Source organism: Ambystoma mexicanum, chromosome 2q, assembly GCF_040938575.1.
Source record: "Ambystoma mexicanum isolate Mex_15411 chromosome 2q, UKY_AmexF1_1, whole genome shotgun sequence".
Taxonomy (NCBI): Eukaryota; Metazoa; Chordata; class Amphibia; order Caudata; family Ambystomatidae; genus Ambystoma; species Ambystoma mexicanum.
The window spans coordinates 281,421,229-281,437,993 of NC_090924.1; the positions used below are offsets into that span (position 1 = coordinate 281,421,229).

Here is a 16,765-nt window from a genome sequence, read left to right on the forward strand (position 1 = left end):
TTGCCTAGCACCCACGACTGTAGCTCAGGAACCCAGTGTCTGCACCGCTGCCACAGGACAGAATCCAGCTGGACGACTCTTCTTGAAACCAGAGGTACTGTTCAGACTTGGGGAACTTACCTCCATATCGTTTTGAGCTGTGCTAGTCTCAGTTGAGAATTGCAGTGGCTTACCTTAGATTTGATTCCAACTCTGCTTTTCACAGCTTGTGACCCTACAAGTGATTTCTACAAAACTCTCTAACTTTGTGCAAGACTTTTTATTATCTAAGAAGTAGCTCAGCTCCACAGACTGTGCTCCAATTGACTGTGGCTGTTCTGGCTCCCTGCAGACTCTTCAAGTCCAGTGACCTTGATATTTCTCTCCCTCATAGGTGGTAACTTGTTTTTTAGACTGTTATTGCTAGGAAAGGCTTGTCTAGATTCCATTGGAAGATTTAGTTGCCCTCACATATATTGAGAACCTGTTTAACCTTTGTAAGGGAGAACTCTCAGAAATGTGCCAATTCCCTTCTACCTTAGAGACCCCCAGCACTTTTGCTGGACTTTAGGACTTTTAATTTCTATCCTGGAAAGAATTAGACCTTTTTCCGACTCACTCATGAATTTCGCTTTAATTTGAACACTGTATTTCGTTTGGTTTTGGGGTCTGACAAACTCCATAGGCATCACCTTTTTACATTGTGTCACACAGCACCTTCAGTGCAGTGACACAGGGAAGTCTCTCAGATTTCCCAAAGGTTTAAATAACTTCGCTTGGTTTTACTACTGGTTCCAAGAGCAGTGAAGTGAAATTGACTTTACTTACATTTGTAACTTTCTAGACCCAGCAAATACTATCTTACAATAGGGTGCTGCAGGGGTTACTTAGTATCCCCTTTGTCTAGTTTCTCATGTAACATTTTATGTTACCCTTTCTACAATTAATGGCTGGTGGCAGTGGTTTACTTTTTCCTACCATCGTAGGTCTCTACCGCAGGCTGCAATTGCAGCTTCAGTAAAGCACCCATGGGTGCCCATTTGGTCAAAATGGCCCCGGTCTTCTTTTTTCACCATTTCTTGTTGTAAACTCTCTGTGCTTAATCCCCTTGGTTACAGGAATACACCCAAAGGTGATTGGCCGGCTTGCTGTCCTTGGAGGACAGCCACCTTGCTGTGCGAGTTACAGCTAGGCTGCAAATGAATGGGAGAAACCTGCATAAAAGACAAGGTCTTTTGCTTGGAAGGCAGAGTCGACCACTGGACGAAGGAATCTGAAGAACTTGGAAGAGACGCCTGCTGCAACTCCTGGACCGTTGGTTTGCCCAGTGAAGCCCTGCTTCAGTGCTGCAGCTCAGGATTTGCCTCAACTAGAGAAGCCCTGCAAAGGAGGACTTCTTCCCTTGGGTTGGTGGGATCAATCAACCCCAAGACAAACTCATCTGGAAACCCTCAACTCCAAAGCGAACTCGTCTGCCCATCCTCTCGGAGCTGGCTGTACTTCCATTGCCGCTGCAGGAACCGATTGGCTGGGAGAGGAACGAAGGGGAGAGACATGCATAAAAGGCAAGGTTTTTTGCTTGGAAGGCAGAGACGACCACTGGACAAAGGAATCTGAAGAAGAACTTGGAAGAGTAGCTTGCTGCAACTCCTGTTCCGTTGGTTTGCCCGGTGAAGACCTGCTGCAGTGCTGAAGCACTGAATTTGCCTTGACTAGAGAAGCCCTGCAAAGGATGACTTCTCCCCTTGGGTTGGTGGGATCAACCAACCCCAAGACAAACTCATCTTGAAATCCTCGACTCCAAAGCAAACTCGTCTGGAAATCCTCTCGTTGCTGGCTGTACTCCATTGCTGCTGCAGGAACCGAGTGCTAAGAAAAGGAACACCAGAATCGAGTGCATTGTTTTTAAGCTGGACTCCTGACCAAGCCTGAGCCACCTCAACAGAGTGCTGGACCCCAGAAGCAAGGAAAGGCCACAAGGTGTCCAAGAACCGCAGTGGTGCTATTCGCGAGAAGCTGAAACCGCAAAGTGCTTCTGATCTGAACTTTGTCCATTGCTGCCACCGACCTTCGAACCGTAGTGCAGGACTCCCCAGACGTCCTCCCTCTTGTTCCCACGACTGAGGCCCAGGAACAACCGGACCTGCCATAATACAACAGGAACAGAAGTAAGGAGACAAGAGGGAGGACGTCTGGGGACTCCTGCACTACGAATGGAATGTCAGCAGCAGCAATGGGCAAATTTCAAATCACCAGCACTTCGTGGTTTCAGCTCCTTGCATCTCTCACAAACAGCACCACTGCGGTTTTCGGATACCTTGATGGACTTTCCTCACATCTGGGTTCCAGCACTCTGTTGAGGTGGCTCAGGGTTGGTCAGTCCTGCTTCATGCGAGTCCAGAGGATCTTCCTGGAGCTCGGGATGACATAAAAATGATGCACCCAAACTGGTGTTCCTTTTCCTGGCAATCGGCTCATGTAGCAGCAATGGAAGTACATCCAGCTCCGAGAGGATGTCCAGACTAGTTCGCTTTTGGGTTGATTGGTCGCACCAATCAAAGGAGAGTAGTTGTCCATTGCAGGGGTTCTCTAGTCGAAGTGAATTCGGAGCTTCAGCAATGCAGCAGGGCTTCACCATGCAAACCAACGGTCCAGGAGTTGCAGCAAGCAAGATCTTCTTGGGATACCTTCGTCCGGTGGTCGACTCTGCCTTCCAAGCCAAAAGCCTCGCCTTTTATGCAGGTTTATCCCATTCATTTGCAGCCTAGCTGTCACTCGCACAGCAGGGTGGGCTGCCCTCAAAGGACAGCCAGCCAATCACATAAGAGTGCATTCCTGTCACCTAGGAGATTAAGCACAGGGAGTTTGTTACCTCCCTGGCTTCCTGCCTTGCCAGACACGCTGGAGCCAGAGGCGGGCTTCACTAGTGAATCCTGCCAAAGACAAAACGAACAAAGGGACCAAACCTGGTTTGGCATGCAGAGTAAATCTCAAGAAGGACCTTCCCAACAAGAAATGGCACAAAAAGAAGACCAGGGCCATGGGTGTTTTAATGCAGCTGCAATTGCAGCCCGTGGTAGAGAAACACAATGGTAGGAAAAAGTAAACCACTACCACCAGCCATTAACTGTAGCAAGGGTAACATACAATTGTTACATGAGAAGCTAGACAAAGTAATTATTGTAAGATAGTGTTTGCTGGGTCTAGAAAGTAACAAAATGTAAGCAAAGTCAATTTCACTTCACTGCTCTTGGAAACAGTAGTTTCACCAAGAGAAGGTATTTAAACCTTTGGAAAATCTGAAAAACCTCCCTGTGCCACTGCACTGAAGGTGCTGTGGGACACAATGTAAAGTTGATGCCTATGGAGTTTGTCAGACTCCAAATCACAGAAAAATACATGAGTATGGGAAAAAGGTCGCACTCTCTCCACGTTAGAAATTAAAAGTCCTAAAGTCAAGCAAAAAGTGCTGGGGGTCTCTAAGATAGGAGGGAATTAGCACATTTCTGAGAATTCTCTCTAACACTCTCGAAGGGACGACCTCTTCCCTTGGTTTAGTGGGATCAACTAACCCTTAGACAAACTCCACTGGACCACCTTCCCCGACTGGCTGTACTTCGTCGCTGCTGCAAGAACCGAGTGCCAGGGGTCGAGAAATCCATAGTCGAGTGCAACGTCTGAAATCTGTCCAGAAGCTCCAGGAGTCTCCTAAGGAACCCCCAGAAGCAGGACGACCAGAGCTCGAGTCCCCTCACCAGAGTGCAGGACCCAAAAAGTGAAGGAAGCCCAACAGGTATCCGAGATCCGCGACAGTGCGGTTTACCAAGTGCTGAAATCGCAAAGTGCTGCTGTACCGAAAAGAGCCTGTAGCTGCTGACGACCTCCAAAGTGCTGCTGCAGAAGCCCTCCAGACGTACTAACTCTTGTCCCCAGGACTGAGGCTCAGGAACTGAGGGTCTGCATCGCTGCAACCGGACAGAATCCAGCTGGATCAGTCTTCAAACCCGAGGTACTGCTTAGACTTGGGGTACTTACCTCAGTGTCTTTGAGCTGTGCTTTTCTCAGTTGAGACTTGCAGTGGCATACCTTTAGAGTTGAATCAAACTCTGCTTTTCACAGGCTTAACAGCTTGTGACCCTAAAAGTGATATTTCTACAAACTCTCTAACTTTGTGCAAGACTTATCTAAGAAGTGCCTCCGCTCAAAAGAGTGGGTTCCAATTGACTTTGGCTATCCTGGCCCCCAGCAGGCTATCCTGGCTCCCAGCAGACTCTTCTAGCCCATTGACTTTGATATTGTTTGTCCCTGATAGGTGGTAACTTATTATAGACTGTTACTGCTGGGAAAGGCTTGTCTAGATTTCATTTGGAGATTTAATTGTCCTCACTTATTTACTTAGAACCTGTTTAACCTTTTCCTTCCTTAAACCGTTCCTTTCTGCGACCTCAGAATCTAAAAAGTATAATTAGTGTAATATATAAATACCATTACTGTCCTTGTGAAGTCACCTCAGGGTGTAGGAATTGTGTAAGAAGCGTATCCAAAGAGTATCCACTAACTTGTTTGATTCTGAAAAGTATTTTAAATTATATTTACAGTGTTACCTATCTTGCCCCTTTTTTTGGCTACTTGTATTTACGAATGTCATTGTTACAGCTCACATTTACCCCTCTTGAGATAGGCCTGGATGCTCATTCACACTACCAACCTGTGTAGTACAAACCTATACCAAAAGGTGGGTTACCTAATACCAAGCAGATACGTTTTATGTAGTCTCACACAGTGTTACTACATTAAGTGTTACTACATTAATTCTTTTCTAACAATATGGACATATGGTGGAGATGCCCAAATCTCTGGGTGGAATTGCACAGAGGTGCTAGGTTCCATTAATGGGATTACAGGCTCCATGTGTCAGAGAGCCGGGGCCATGTCTATTGGGATTGTCTGGGGTCCAATCCACTTCTGGGGAACAGTGTACAAAGGGCAGACCCTCCAGCTCATAGCGATTTTGCAATCCCGCAAAATGCAGCGAAAAACTGCAGTTTTTGCAAAAACGCCCACAAAAATGTCTGTTTTTGAAAAAAAAACTCAATGGGCTCAACTCTTATTTTTTGGACTCAAGAAATGAAATGCACAAGCACATTTCATCAGTCGAGCAAAAAAAAGAGCAGTGCGATCCACAAAGGACATCTGCATGGACGCTTCTTATATGCGCCCATTCAGATGTCCTTTTTCACCCCTTTGAGCAAATCGGGGGGCGTTTCGGCACATTTAAAAGCGCATCTCAAATTGACAAGCACAATGCGCTTTTAAATGTGCAGAAATTGTAGGCCACTCTATGCGGCCACTTTAAATACGTGCACGAGGGGCGCTACTGCTTTACAGGGTCTTTACTGACCGTACTGACTCATGCAATACTTTAAAAAAATAAACATTTTTTAGTGTAACAGCTGCTGTCTCACTTGCATTTCTGTTCCCCAGATGGGATAGAAATGTGTTTTTTTGGGTTGCAATTTACAGTTGCAGGACCCTTAAGCGCCAGTTGCGGTGAAATGCACGGGGAGCCTGTAGACCATTGTCGGGAGACGTTTCCAACACAAACGTATTCAAGGTGGCTGTCCAGCGCATTATTTGCGCTATAGCTCTGCCCTGTGAAAATGCACAGGTCACCTTTGAGATTAAGGTGGCCTGCTCATTTCCAAAAATGGCTTATATGAAAACAGCACATCTTCTGCTCTATTTTTCGATGCCCCATTTTTTGAGGTCAACATCTAACAGTTTTCTTAAAAAATTGAAACATGCTTGCAATATGTGAGAGAAAGGAGTGAGAGGGGAGTGATGGGTGAGCTGTAGCGTTGTAGGCAAGAAAGCGTAGGGAGATCAGAGGGAGAGCAGTGGGTCAGAGGGGGAAGCAGTGGGCAAGAGAGCAGAGCCAATGCAGTGGGGCGGTGGCCCAGAAATCAGAGAGAGCGGAGGTACAGAAAGTGGAAGGAACGTGGGCTCAGGGGTAGTAGTGGGCTGCAGGTTGGGAGAAAGGAGGGAAGAGTGTGATAGAATGGGAGAAAGGATGAAAGATGCAGAAGTAGCATGCAAGAATGAAGGAGACTATACTGCGGGAGGAATTGGGGAACGTACAGTGAGAGTTGGGAGTATGATTTGGAGTTTGGCAGGGACTAGAGAGCGCAAATTGTTACTTGTCAGTGTGACAGAGCATGTAAATATGTGTATGACGGAGCGTGAGGTTCAAAAATACAAGTTGTGATGGGGAATTGGTGAGACGTGTGAGGTGTGTTGGGTGAAGGGTGTGTGGGTGTTTGCGGAATTGGGGAACATAGAAGGGGAATATTTTCAGCATTACAATTGATAATGATTAATAACGTTAATAATATTAAATAGGCATGCACATTAAACCAAAAAACATAGCCAAAACAAACACTGTTCTGCCAAGCCAGAGACATCTAGGACTCTTCCTATTTGATATAAATGATACATAAATTGCCAAACTGGCTCTCTTGTAGACTTTTGGTGGAGACAACCACAATGGCACCGTTTTTGACATGCGCACAAACCCACAATAGAGACTTTACCTGTGCTGCTCGCCTGTGATGGTTATGTAGGAGGGCCCCTAGGAACAGAAGGGTCTCAAAGATTCTACTTGGGTGGCGGTTTCCCCTACGGATGGGGGTGTTCTGCAACTGGTCATTTCCACTGTGTTTGCTGGAGGTTACTGCATCAGAGGCGGGAGGTTTTGGGGGGGGGTGGCTCTGTTAGGGGGTTGGCGTGTTATGTTTTACTTTGTATTGGCCCAAATTCTGCATTTTCTCCCTGCGGTGCAGGAGGTTCTGCAGTGGCTGAGGTATAAGCCAACTTGGATTCTTCGATTAATTTCAAATGCCAATAAAAAAACGTTTTGAAACAACAACAAAAAGAATCTCACTTACACCAAAATAAATTCCATATATAAAAGAACCCAGCAAAAATATACTGCGTGTCACAAAGTGAAGCAAAAAGCAGGAAATCTTTCCAAAAAAAGCAACCAGGTTTTTACCCACAAAGCATGAGAGTCCAATGTACAATGAATTGTCCAAAAGCGACACATGGCCTGTGCAGATATAAATAAACCAATAAACTCTCATGAGACAATTACAAGTACAACACTCATTGGAGCACACATTGCACGTACAAACCTTGCAATAAGTTTGGCAGTAGTGGCAGGAACTCCTGATACAGCAGGTCATGGCTTCCACCTCCTATGGATCTGAATAGAGCTCGCAGGAGAAGGAAATAGTTGTATGGCTCCTTAGCCGTCTGCGCAAGTTCCATTGAACTGTTCACAATCTTGTGCAAATGGGGCTGTAAATCAGAAACACAAAGTAAATGAATACTCCCAATTCTTCGTTGAATAAAGTAAACTAAAACAAATTAGACAGAATTGGGTTTTACTGGCATCAAGACACTTGTGGTTACTGTGCCGAATCCCATGATATTGACACTGCTGTACACTGTTTCTTTAGGTTGTGGAGTCTGACAAACTCCATAGGCATCATCTTTTACATTGTGTCACACAGCACTTACAGTGCAGTGGCACAGGGAAGTCTTTCAGATTTCCCAAAGGTTTAAATACCTTCTCTGGGATAAACTACTGTTACCCAGAGCAGTAAAGTGAAATTGACTTTACTTTCATGTGTAACTTTCTAGACCCAGCACACACTATCTTACAATAGGGTGCTGGAGGGGTTACTTAGTATCCCCTTCGTCTAGCTTCACATGTAACAATTTTATGTTACCCTTTCCTCACTGAATGGCTGTTGGCAGTGGTTTACGTTTTACTACCATTATGGGATTTTACCGCGGGCTGCATTTCCAGCCACTGTAAAGCACCCATGGGTGCCAGTTTTGTCAAAATGGCCCTGGTCTTCCTTTTTCGCCATTTCTTTGTGGAATGGTCCTTCTAGAGATTTACTCTGCGTGCCAATCCAGGTTTTGCCCCTTTGTTCGTGTTTTTCTTTGGCAGGATTCACAAGTGAAACCCCGCCTCTGGCTCCAGGATATCTGGCGTGGGGAGTAAGTGGGGAGGTGCCCGAAACTCTCAGTGCTTAGTCTCCCAGGAGACCCAAATGCACTCTGTAGTGATTGGCCCGCAGACTGTCCGGCAAGGACAGCCACCCTGCTGGGTGTGTGACAGCTAGGCTGGAATGAATGTGAGAGAACTGAATAAAAGGTGTGGCTTTTGGATTGGAAGGCATAGCCGAACACTGGACGAAGGAACTGAAGAAGAACTTGAAGGGGACAACTGCTGCAACTCCTGGACCGTTGGTTTGCCCGGTGAAGCTCTGCTGCTGTGCTGAAACTCCAAATTCATATCGACAGAGAAGCTCCTGCAAGGACAACTTCTCCCTTTGAGTTGGTGAGACCAATCAACTCCAAAGTATGCCACCTGGACATCCTTCTCGGAGCTGGTTGAATTTCCACAGAGTTGCTGCTGGAAACCGTATAGCCAGAGAGAGGAACACCAGATTGCGTGCGTTGCTTTTAAGCTGGCCTAGAGCTCCAGGAAGAAGGACTAACCGAGCCTGAGCCCCCTCAACAGACTGCGGGACCACAGAAGCAAAGAAAGGCCCTTTTCGACAGCCCGGAACCGCAGTGTTGCTATTTGCGGTAGATGCAAGGAGCTGAAACACTGAACAGCCACTGATTTGAAGATTGTCGGTTGCGAGCAGTGACTGTCCCATTACAGTGCAGGGGGCCCCAGAAGTCCTCCCTCTTGTCCCCACGACTGAGGCCCAGGAACAGTGACATCTGAAGAGTTGCGCAGGAACAGAAGTCACGTGTTGCACCTTTTCTTCAAAACAAAGGTACTGTAAAAAAGTCAGAGAGCTTACCTCTTGGCGTAGAGTTGCTTGATCTTCTACCACTCAAGTCTAAACAGCTTGTGGCCCTACATTTGATTCCTCCTTTCTTCAAAGACTTCTAAAACATTGAACAAAGATTTTTCTAGTTACCTACCAGAGGTGCTTCATCCTGTATAACACTTTTGCCCATTGACTTTGGCTTAGCCCAATATACTGAATGACTCTGCTTAGGGGATGTTAGGGAGAATTCTCATAAATATGCTAATTCCCTTCAACTTAAAGACCCCCAGCAACTTTGCTGGATTTTGAGGACTTGATTTTTTTACCTGGAGAGAGTGTGAGCCTTTTTTCCCACTCAGTGTATTTTGATGTGTGTTTTACTCTAGTGTTTTTTGATTGTGGAGTTTTAGACAACTCCATAGGCATCATCTTTTCATGTGCGTCACACAGCACCCTCAGTGCAGTGACACAGGGAAGCCTTTTAGGCTGTCCCAAGGTTTAAATACCTTCTCTGGGATAAACTCTCGTTTCCCAGAGAAGGTAAAGTGAAATTGACTTTACTAGTCTCTCCAAATTCATAGACCCAGCACACACTATCTTACCATAGAGCGCTGGAGGGGTTACTTAGTATCCCCTATGTCTAGAAACTCATGTAGCAGTCAAATGCTACCCTTTCCTCTCGAACTGGCTGGTGGCAGTGGTTTTACAACAAACTACCATGATTTTTCCCGACCTCGAACACCGGTAGCGTTAAATCGCGGGAGCCATGTTTTTCACGATGGCCTCTGAGCCTCCTTTGTTTAAACGGGCCACGGTCGTCTTTTTTTGCCATTTCATTTTGGCAAGGTCCTTCTAGAGTTTGTCTCTGCGCGCCAAACCAGGTTTGGTCCCTTTGTTCCTACGCCTTTGGCGGGCTTCAGGACTGAAGACCGCCTCTGGCGCCCGAGTGTCTGGGGTGGGCAGGAAGTGTGGGAGGTGCCCAAAAATTCCTGTGCTTAGTCTCCTAGGAGACCCAAATGCACTCTGGTGTGATTGGCTGGCTGACTGTCCGGCAAGGACAGCCACCCTGCTGGGTGAGTGACAGCTAGGCTGGAATGAATGGGAGAGAACTGAATAAAAGGCAACTCTCTTGGCTTGGAAGGCAGAGTCGACCACTGGACGAAGGAATCCGAAGAACTTGGAAGAGACGCCTGCTGCAACTCCTGAACCGTTGGTTTGCCCGGTGCCACACTGCAGAACAAAGGGAGGGGCGATCTGGTCACCTCTCCCACCTTCCTGTGCTGCCAGCCACTCAAAAGGTAGAAGAGAACAGAAAGGACAAGTCATCTTGTTCAGGGCTTAAAAAGGTACAGCCACCATTTTGGGTAAATGGTGCACCTTTTGTTGCCTAGCCCAGCATCGAAGACAGCCTGTGACAAAAGTCCACTAAGTCATGCAAAAAGGTAAACTGCCACCAGCCTGAACAGAGAGCTTGTCACAGTTACCCAGAAGGTACTGGATAGTTGAGAAACGGCATACATTGGATCCCCCCCCAGCACTCCACTTAAGGCTGGGTGTGCTGATCTTGCAAAAGAAAATACAGGCAGGATGAAAAAGTATCACCCTGCCTGGATAACAGTGCGTTTATCAAGGGGAAATAAAGAAACACTCAGGTGTAAGCTCTAGGAGCTCCCAATCACACAGCACATAAAGCACGACTCCAAAATTAAATACCAAAAAAAGGTAAAGGGTTCCCAAAAGCAGAGAAAAAGAATGAGCGAGTGTGAAAAAAGGTTCCCACTCACTCGTGAGAACTAGTCAAAAATACAGTGGTTCCGCAAAAGGTGCTGAGGACTCACAGTTGGAGATAATTTCACACAAAAAGTGAAATCCACTAACAAGTATGCATTAGCCCACCAAACCACAGACCGCTAGCAAAATGCCCCCCCGCCCCAACATCTAGGTTAAGTTTTTGCAAACCTGAGAATTGATACTCTTATCCTACCGTATATTGTGATAAACCATTAAGTCAGTGCCAGGGTTTTATTTCATCGGGAGAGGGAGGAAGATGCAATGAGGCAATAAGAGAATGATCAATAAAAAGTTAGGCATCAATGCAATAGAGGAAGGGACAGATCCCAGAGCAAAGCGAGGACAGCAGGTTTACCTTCAGCATTTGTTCATTTTCAGCTGCAAAGAGTGAAACTGAACCAAACACTAGCTTGAATAATTTGAGGTAGAGGTTGGACAGCTCCACATTGGAACCCATTTCTGGAAGACGGTCAAGTAGATACTCCACAAGAATTGTTGCAAACAAAGCAGAGGTGGTAGGATTTGCCAGGAAAGAGTTTGCAACAATCTGAAAAAAACAAGCAGAATATCACTCAGATCTCACTCTACAGTCTAAAAAAAAGAATAATTCAGAATGAAATGTATACAGACGCTTTAATAGCAGATTATAATGGCAGGAGGTATCATTCAAACATGATAGCTGTGGGGAGAGATCTGAAAACGGATTACCTGCAGTGCATAATTTTTGGATATCCTTTCCACCATGTAAGGTACTGTTGTTTGAAAGATTTCTTTGAATGTTAAAGGATTCATCATTGTGAACACACCAGCAAAGTGTTCCAAAACTTCCTTTTCCTCCTTCATTCGCACAGTTTGACAGTTTGCCACCCGAATATATGTCTGCCCATTTCCTGCAATTTGCACCTACAGTAGAAACACAATTCATTCAATTCCACTGCTCCATTAACATTAGCAAAAAATATGTTCTGAATAATGATATACAAGACTTCAGGGATACCACTTTAGAAATAGCTTGAATTCTAGCTTCACATAGCAGTGCAGGCTTATCAAAATAAAAACTGCAGCAAAACAATAGACTCCTGGATTCGTGAAGCATCAACATATACATTTACAAGGAAAAAACGTTTTTGTTAGGGCAGAATTGAATTTGTGGCCTTCTGTAGTCTTATTTCATCTCATTTTAAGGGCTCCCACATTTACTTTTTGGGGGTTTGTTTTATTTTCGTGGCCACAGGGACCTCTGCTGAAGTCGTCCCTCAACTACATCCCTTTTCCCCTTACTTAGGTTATATGGTATTTAGTCGCCCATAAAATGGCCAGTCCCATGGGTGTCTGTCACTGTTGAGATGGATTTCTAAACTCTGGCTTGGTGGATAGAGTTTAGGAGGCCACCCAAGTAAAAGTGAACAGCGGAAACTCTGGGAGCTGTAGTCAAACCAATGAAGGTAGCATGGAGAGTGGTCAAGGGAAATACTTAGGAGAGGTGAGTGGGGTCAGGGGTCCACAATGAATCTACACAGTGAAGCAGTCAAGGATTACACTTAAGTATACAAATACTATATTTATTATAGGCCCAAAACAAACTAGGAAAATTAATAGACCAGGAAATGTTATCTCACAACGCTACTAATATAAACCATATATACAGTCACACTAAGATAGTGTAAATCATACAATTTACTACCCCAATACGTGAAAGGAAAGGTAAGTACTAGACAAATACACCAACAGTCCACAGGAATAAGAACCCTAACTTGAAAAGTCCAACCCTAAGTTGATTGGTGCCTTGTGCCCAAAAGCTCAAAGTTCTCAAGTAGTTTTACTTACCTGTAACTGTTGATCTCAAGCATGGATCTGGCATGGATTCACATGCTCATGAATATTCCCTGTCGTCAGGCTGGGAATCCTCAAAGAAAAAATCTGTTTAATTTCTGAGCTGTTTTTCTCCTAACAAGCAATCACTGAGCTCAGGGTCATACTGCCCCAAGCCAATGACTGCCCTCTACCTAAGCCCCTCCTCCATCAGCCATCTTCAGATTTGGTAGCAGTAGGACCAAGAGAAGAGCCTCAGAGGGCTAGGCAGGAGGGTTCGCATGTGGATCCATGCCAGACCCATACTGGAGAACAAAAGTTGCAGGTAAGTAACTTGTTCCTTCTCCAGCATGGGGTCTGGCATGGATTCACATGCCCATGAATAAAGAATACATAGCAGCGTACACATGCACAACCACGGGAGGTGGCAAAGGCTCAACATAAGCATCTCTTACCTCCTCACCAGGCTCAACTTCAAGTGAACAGGTTGCGCAGCACTGCTTGGCAGACTCTGGACTCCTCTGTGGAATCCCGTTGGACGCAGTAGAATTTAGTGAAGGTGTGCATCGACCTCCACGTAGCAGCCCTGCAGATGTCCAGCAGGGGCACACCAGACAGGAACTCTGTTGTAGCAGCAATCTCTCTGGTAGAGTGGGCTCTCGGACGGCCAGGTAGCGGTCGGTTTGCCAACCAGTGACAGTGGGTGATGCAACCCGAGCGCCACTTGGAAATGGAAGCCTTGGACAGCGCCTTCCCATGGTTCACAGGACAAAAGTTCACAAAAGCCGAGAGGCTTTCCGGAAACTCTGTGTGCGGGCCACATAAAACTTCAGCGCTCTAGCCACATCCAGCGAGTGCAAAGTCCTTTCAGCCGGCGACAAAGGTGTCGGAAAAAACACAGGTAACACCAAGGGCTCTTTTAGATGAAAGTCCGAAGGCACCTTGGGCATGAAGGAGGGGTGCGTCCGCAGCACCACCCTCGTCTCGTGGAAAGTCAAATAAGGTGGTTTACAGGAGAGGTCCTGGATCTCCCCCACTCGTCGTGCAGAGGTGATGGCCACGTGAAAAGCGGTTTTCCAGGACAAAAACTTGAGTGGTGCAGAATGCAGAGGCTGGAACAGAGGTCCCATGAGCCTAGTAAGCACTGCATTGAGCTCCCACGCCGGGGCCGGAGCCTTCGCCGGCAAGAACGAGCGAAATAGTCCCTTGATGAATTCCTTGAGCAATCGCTGCAACCACAAAGATGGTCGTCCTGGGGATCTGGTGTAGTGGGAGATAGCTGCCAGATTAACCTTTATGGAGATATGGGCCAGCCCCAATTTGGCCAACGACCGCAAATATGGAAGTACCTGAGGGGCCTTGACCCTCAGAGGGTCGATCTTCTGGGTACAGCACCAAGTAGCAAATCTCTTCCACTTGAGTACATAGCATATTGAAGTAGACTATGCTCTAGCCATGGCGAGAACTTCCTTGCGGTCCACCAGGAGATCGTAGCCACTGAATTCTAGCGCTGCAGGAGCCAGGCCTTCAGGTTCAGAGACCCTGGATTGTGGTGAAGAATGGTGCCCCCATCCCTGGCGAGAAGATCCGTGACCACTGGCAGCTTGACTGGTGGTGACAATAAATGCTGAGAAGGTCCGGGTACCAGATCTGCCTCTGCCACGCCTGTGCGACAAGGATCATCCGGCAACGGCACTGTTTGAGTAGACTGATGACTCAAAGTAACAACGCCAACGGAGGGAACGCATAAAGAAAGAGGTCCTCCCAAGGGAATGAGAATGTTTCCCCCATGCTCCCCTGTTGTGGGGAACCTGCTGGCAAACCTCCGGCACTTGGTGTTTGTCACACTGGGGATTGCCCCATTCGAGGAACAGGTTCTCCACTAAGTCCTACTGAAGTTCCCACTCGTGGCAAGAGCAAAGCTCCCTGCTCAGAGTCGGCGACCGTGTTCTTTACCCCTGCTAGATGAAACAGGATGAGGAACATCCCCTGGGCGACGTCCCAGTGCCATAAGTCCTGCGCCTCTTTGGAGAGTGCCGAGGATCTGGTGCCCCCTTGTTACCCGACGTAAAACATTGTGGTGGTATTGTCTTTGAAGACCCGCACCACCTTGCCCTTGAGGGACGGCAGGAACGATTTGAGGGCCCAAAACACTGCACGTTGCTCCAGAACGTTTTTATGTGCAACGTCTGTTCCTCTGGCAACCACAGCCCTCTGGCGTGAAGACTTCCGGTGTGGGCTCCCTATCCCTCCAGGGAGGCGTCCGTGGTTACCATCTCCTGATGCGGTGGGGCCTGGAAATCTGTGCCTCCGGTTAGATGAGAGCGCACACCCCACCACCTTATCGTCCGACAGAACCCCTCGTCAAGCGCGATCTTGTCCTGGAAGCTTCCGAACACCTGAATCCAACAGGCATCGAGGAACTCCTGCAGTGGGTGCATCCGTAACCTGCTGAGTCGGATGAGACAAATGCATGATGAGATCATGATGAGCAGAGACTTAATGTCCCTCACTGTGGCAATCTTCAGAACAAGCAGCTGTTGCACCTTGCCCAGGATGGCACCACTCTCCTCCGATGGCAACGTCAGACATGACAGTGTTGAGCCAGGACCCCAGGAACAGTGCGTCCTGCGATGGAATCAAGCAGGACTTTGCGCAATTCACAAGGAATCTCGGACCCGTCAGTAGGCGGACAGCCCTTGCCATACAGTCGCCAGCGATGCTCCTTGAGCTGGCGTGGATGAGCCAGTCGTCCAAGTAAGGGTAGACGTGGATCCCTTGGAGGCGCAGATGGGCCGCCACAGGCGCCAGGCACTTGGTGAAGACTCTGGGCGCCGACTTCAATCCGAAGTGCAGGGCCTTGCATTGGGAATGCTGCCCCTGAACGACGAAGTGCAGAAACTTGCAGTGTCCCTTATGAATGTGGAAGTGTAAGTACGCTTCCTCCAGGTCCAACAACGACAGACGGTCTCCCTCTTCTAGCTGTCTGAGCATGTGTTGAAGGTTGACCATCCGGAACTTTTGAGACTGTATGTAATTGTTTAGTCGCCGTAGGTCAAGAATGGGCCTTCAGCCCTTGGTCTTCTTTCGCACTAGGAAGTACCTTGAGTAAACTCTGGAGCACGAGAGTCGCTTTGGGACTAGCTCCATCGCCTGTTTCTTTAGCATGACCCGAACCTCCAACAGCAAATGAGGGACGTGGTTTTCCAGCCAGGCCACCGGTGGTATTTGGGGACACTTCAGTTGAAACTCTACAGTCTGTCCGTGGGCGAGAGTGTCCAGCATCCAATGGTCGGTGGAAATGGTCTTCCACACGCTGACGACGTTCGCCAGCTGGCCTGCCACCAGGGTGCATGGGTGGGGGCTCGACGTCACGGTCAGTTCATTCTTGCTTGGAGTTTGACAGGCCACCTTGGGGTCCTTGGCGACGAAGGCGTCCTCCTCCCAAGGTCTTGGAGCGGCCCCTGTTGGTCTCTTGGGCTGAGGATCGGGAGGGTTGGCAGTAAGAAGAGGAGACCCGCTGCAACCCTTCGATGAAGGGGAGACTTGCATGAGGACCGAAAGGACGGCCGCCGCTGCTACAGCATGCCCTGGGCACGAGCCATCTCTGTGTCCGCCTTGATTGCATAGAGACTCATCTGAAGTCTTCCCGAAGAGATTGTATCAGTCAAAGGGTATGTCCAAAACCCTGGACTGGACACCTCCTGTCGAAGGTTGGTGGCCTTGAGCCTGCCAAGATGACGAAGGCAAATGCGGTTGCCCATCTGGTAGAAACCCGCGTCGGCGATGTCCGCGGCCACCGTGATGGCGTGGTCCGGCACCACCTCGCCCTCGTGCAGAATCTCCAACGCTTCTGACCTCTTGCCGTCAGGCCGTCAGGGAGGAAGTCCAACAGAGGTGCAAGCTTGAACCACAGCTCCCGGTCGTAGCGCTCCACGATAGCGAAGGCGTTGGCGGACTTGATGGTCGTAGAAGCAGAGTAGGTAACTAGTCATCCCATTGCATCCAATGTTTTCCCTTCGTTGTCAGGAGGAGTGGACGCTGTTGAAGATGAAGAGCCTGACGATGACTTCTTGGCCGCTGCAGGGACCACCGAGTCTGGTGACGGTTGGGCCCGCAAACACTTGGGCGTAGAGTCCGGCACCCTGTATTTCTTCTCTAAGCGGTCCCTTTTCGCTGGAGCCGTAAAGGGTTCTTCATGAGCGCCAGACCTTCGTCCCAAATGTCATCCAAGAGTGGGACTGAAAGGATGGTGTTAGGCAAGATTGTATGCAGTACCCTTAGGGTGCACTACAACAACCCTGACCTCCTTACAGTAGTAACCCAAC

General features: G+C 47.8%; 1 protein-coding gene across 8 annotated transcripts in view; it reads right to left on the minus strand.

Annotated features, from left to right (window-relative positions):
• TRRAP (transformation/transcription domain associated protein) overlaps positions 1-16,765 on the minus strand; it is a 2,065,012-nt gene that overhangs the window by 1,685,345 nt on the left and 362,902 nt on the right. For all 8 annotated transcript variants that reach the window (XM_069647248.1, XM_069647247.1, XM_069647244.1 and 5 more), the window contains exons 17-19: positions 11,334-11,528; positions 10,981-11,172; positions 7,170-7,335 (exon numbers count right to left, since the gene is read on the minus strand). In XM_069647248.1, coding sequence (XP_069503349.1) covers positions 7,170-7,335; positions 10,981-11,172; positions 11,334-11,528 — 553 coding nt within the window. The remainder of the gene's footprint in view (positions 1-7,169; positions 7,336-10,980; positions 11,173-11,333; positions 11,529-16,765) is intronic.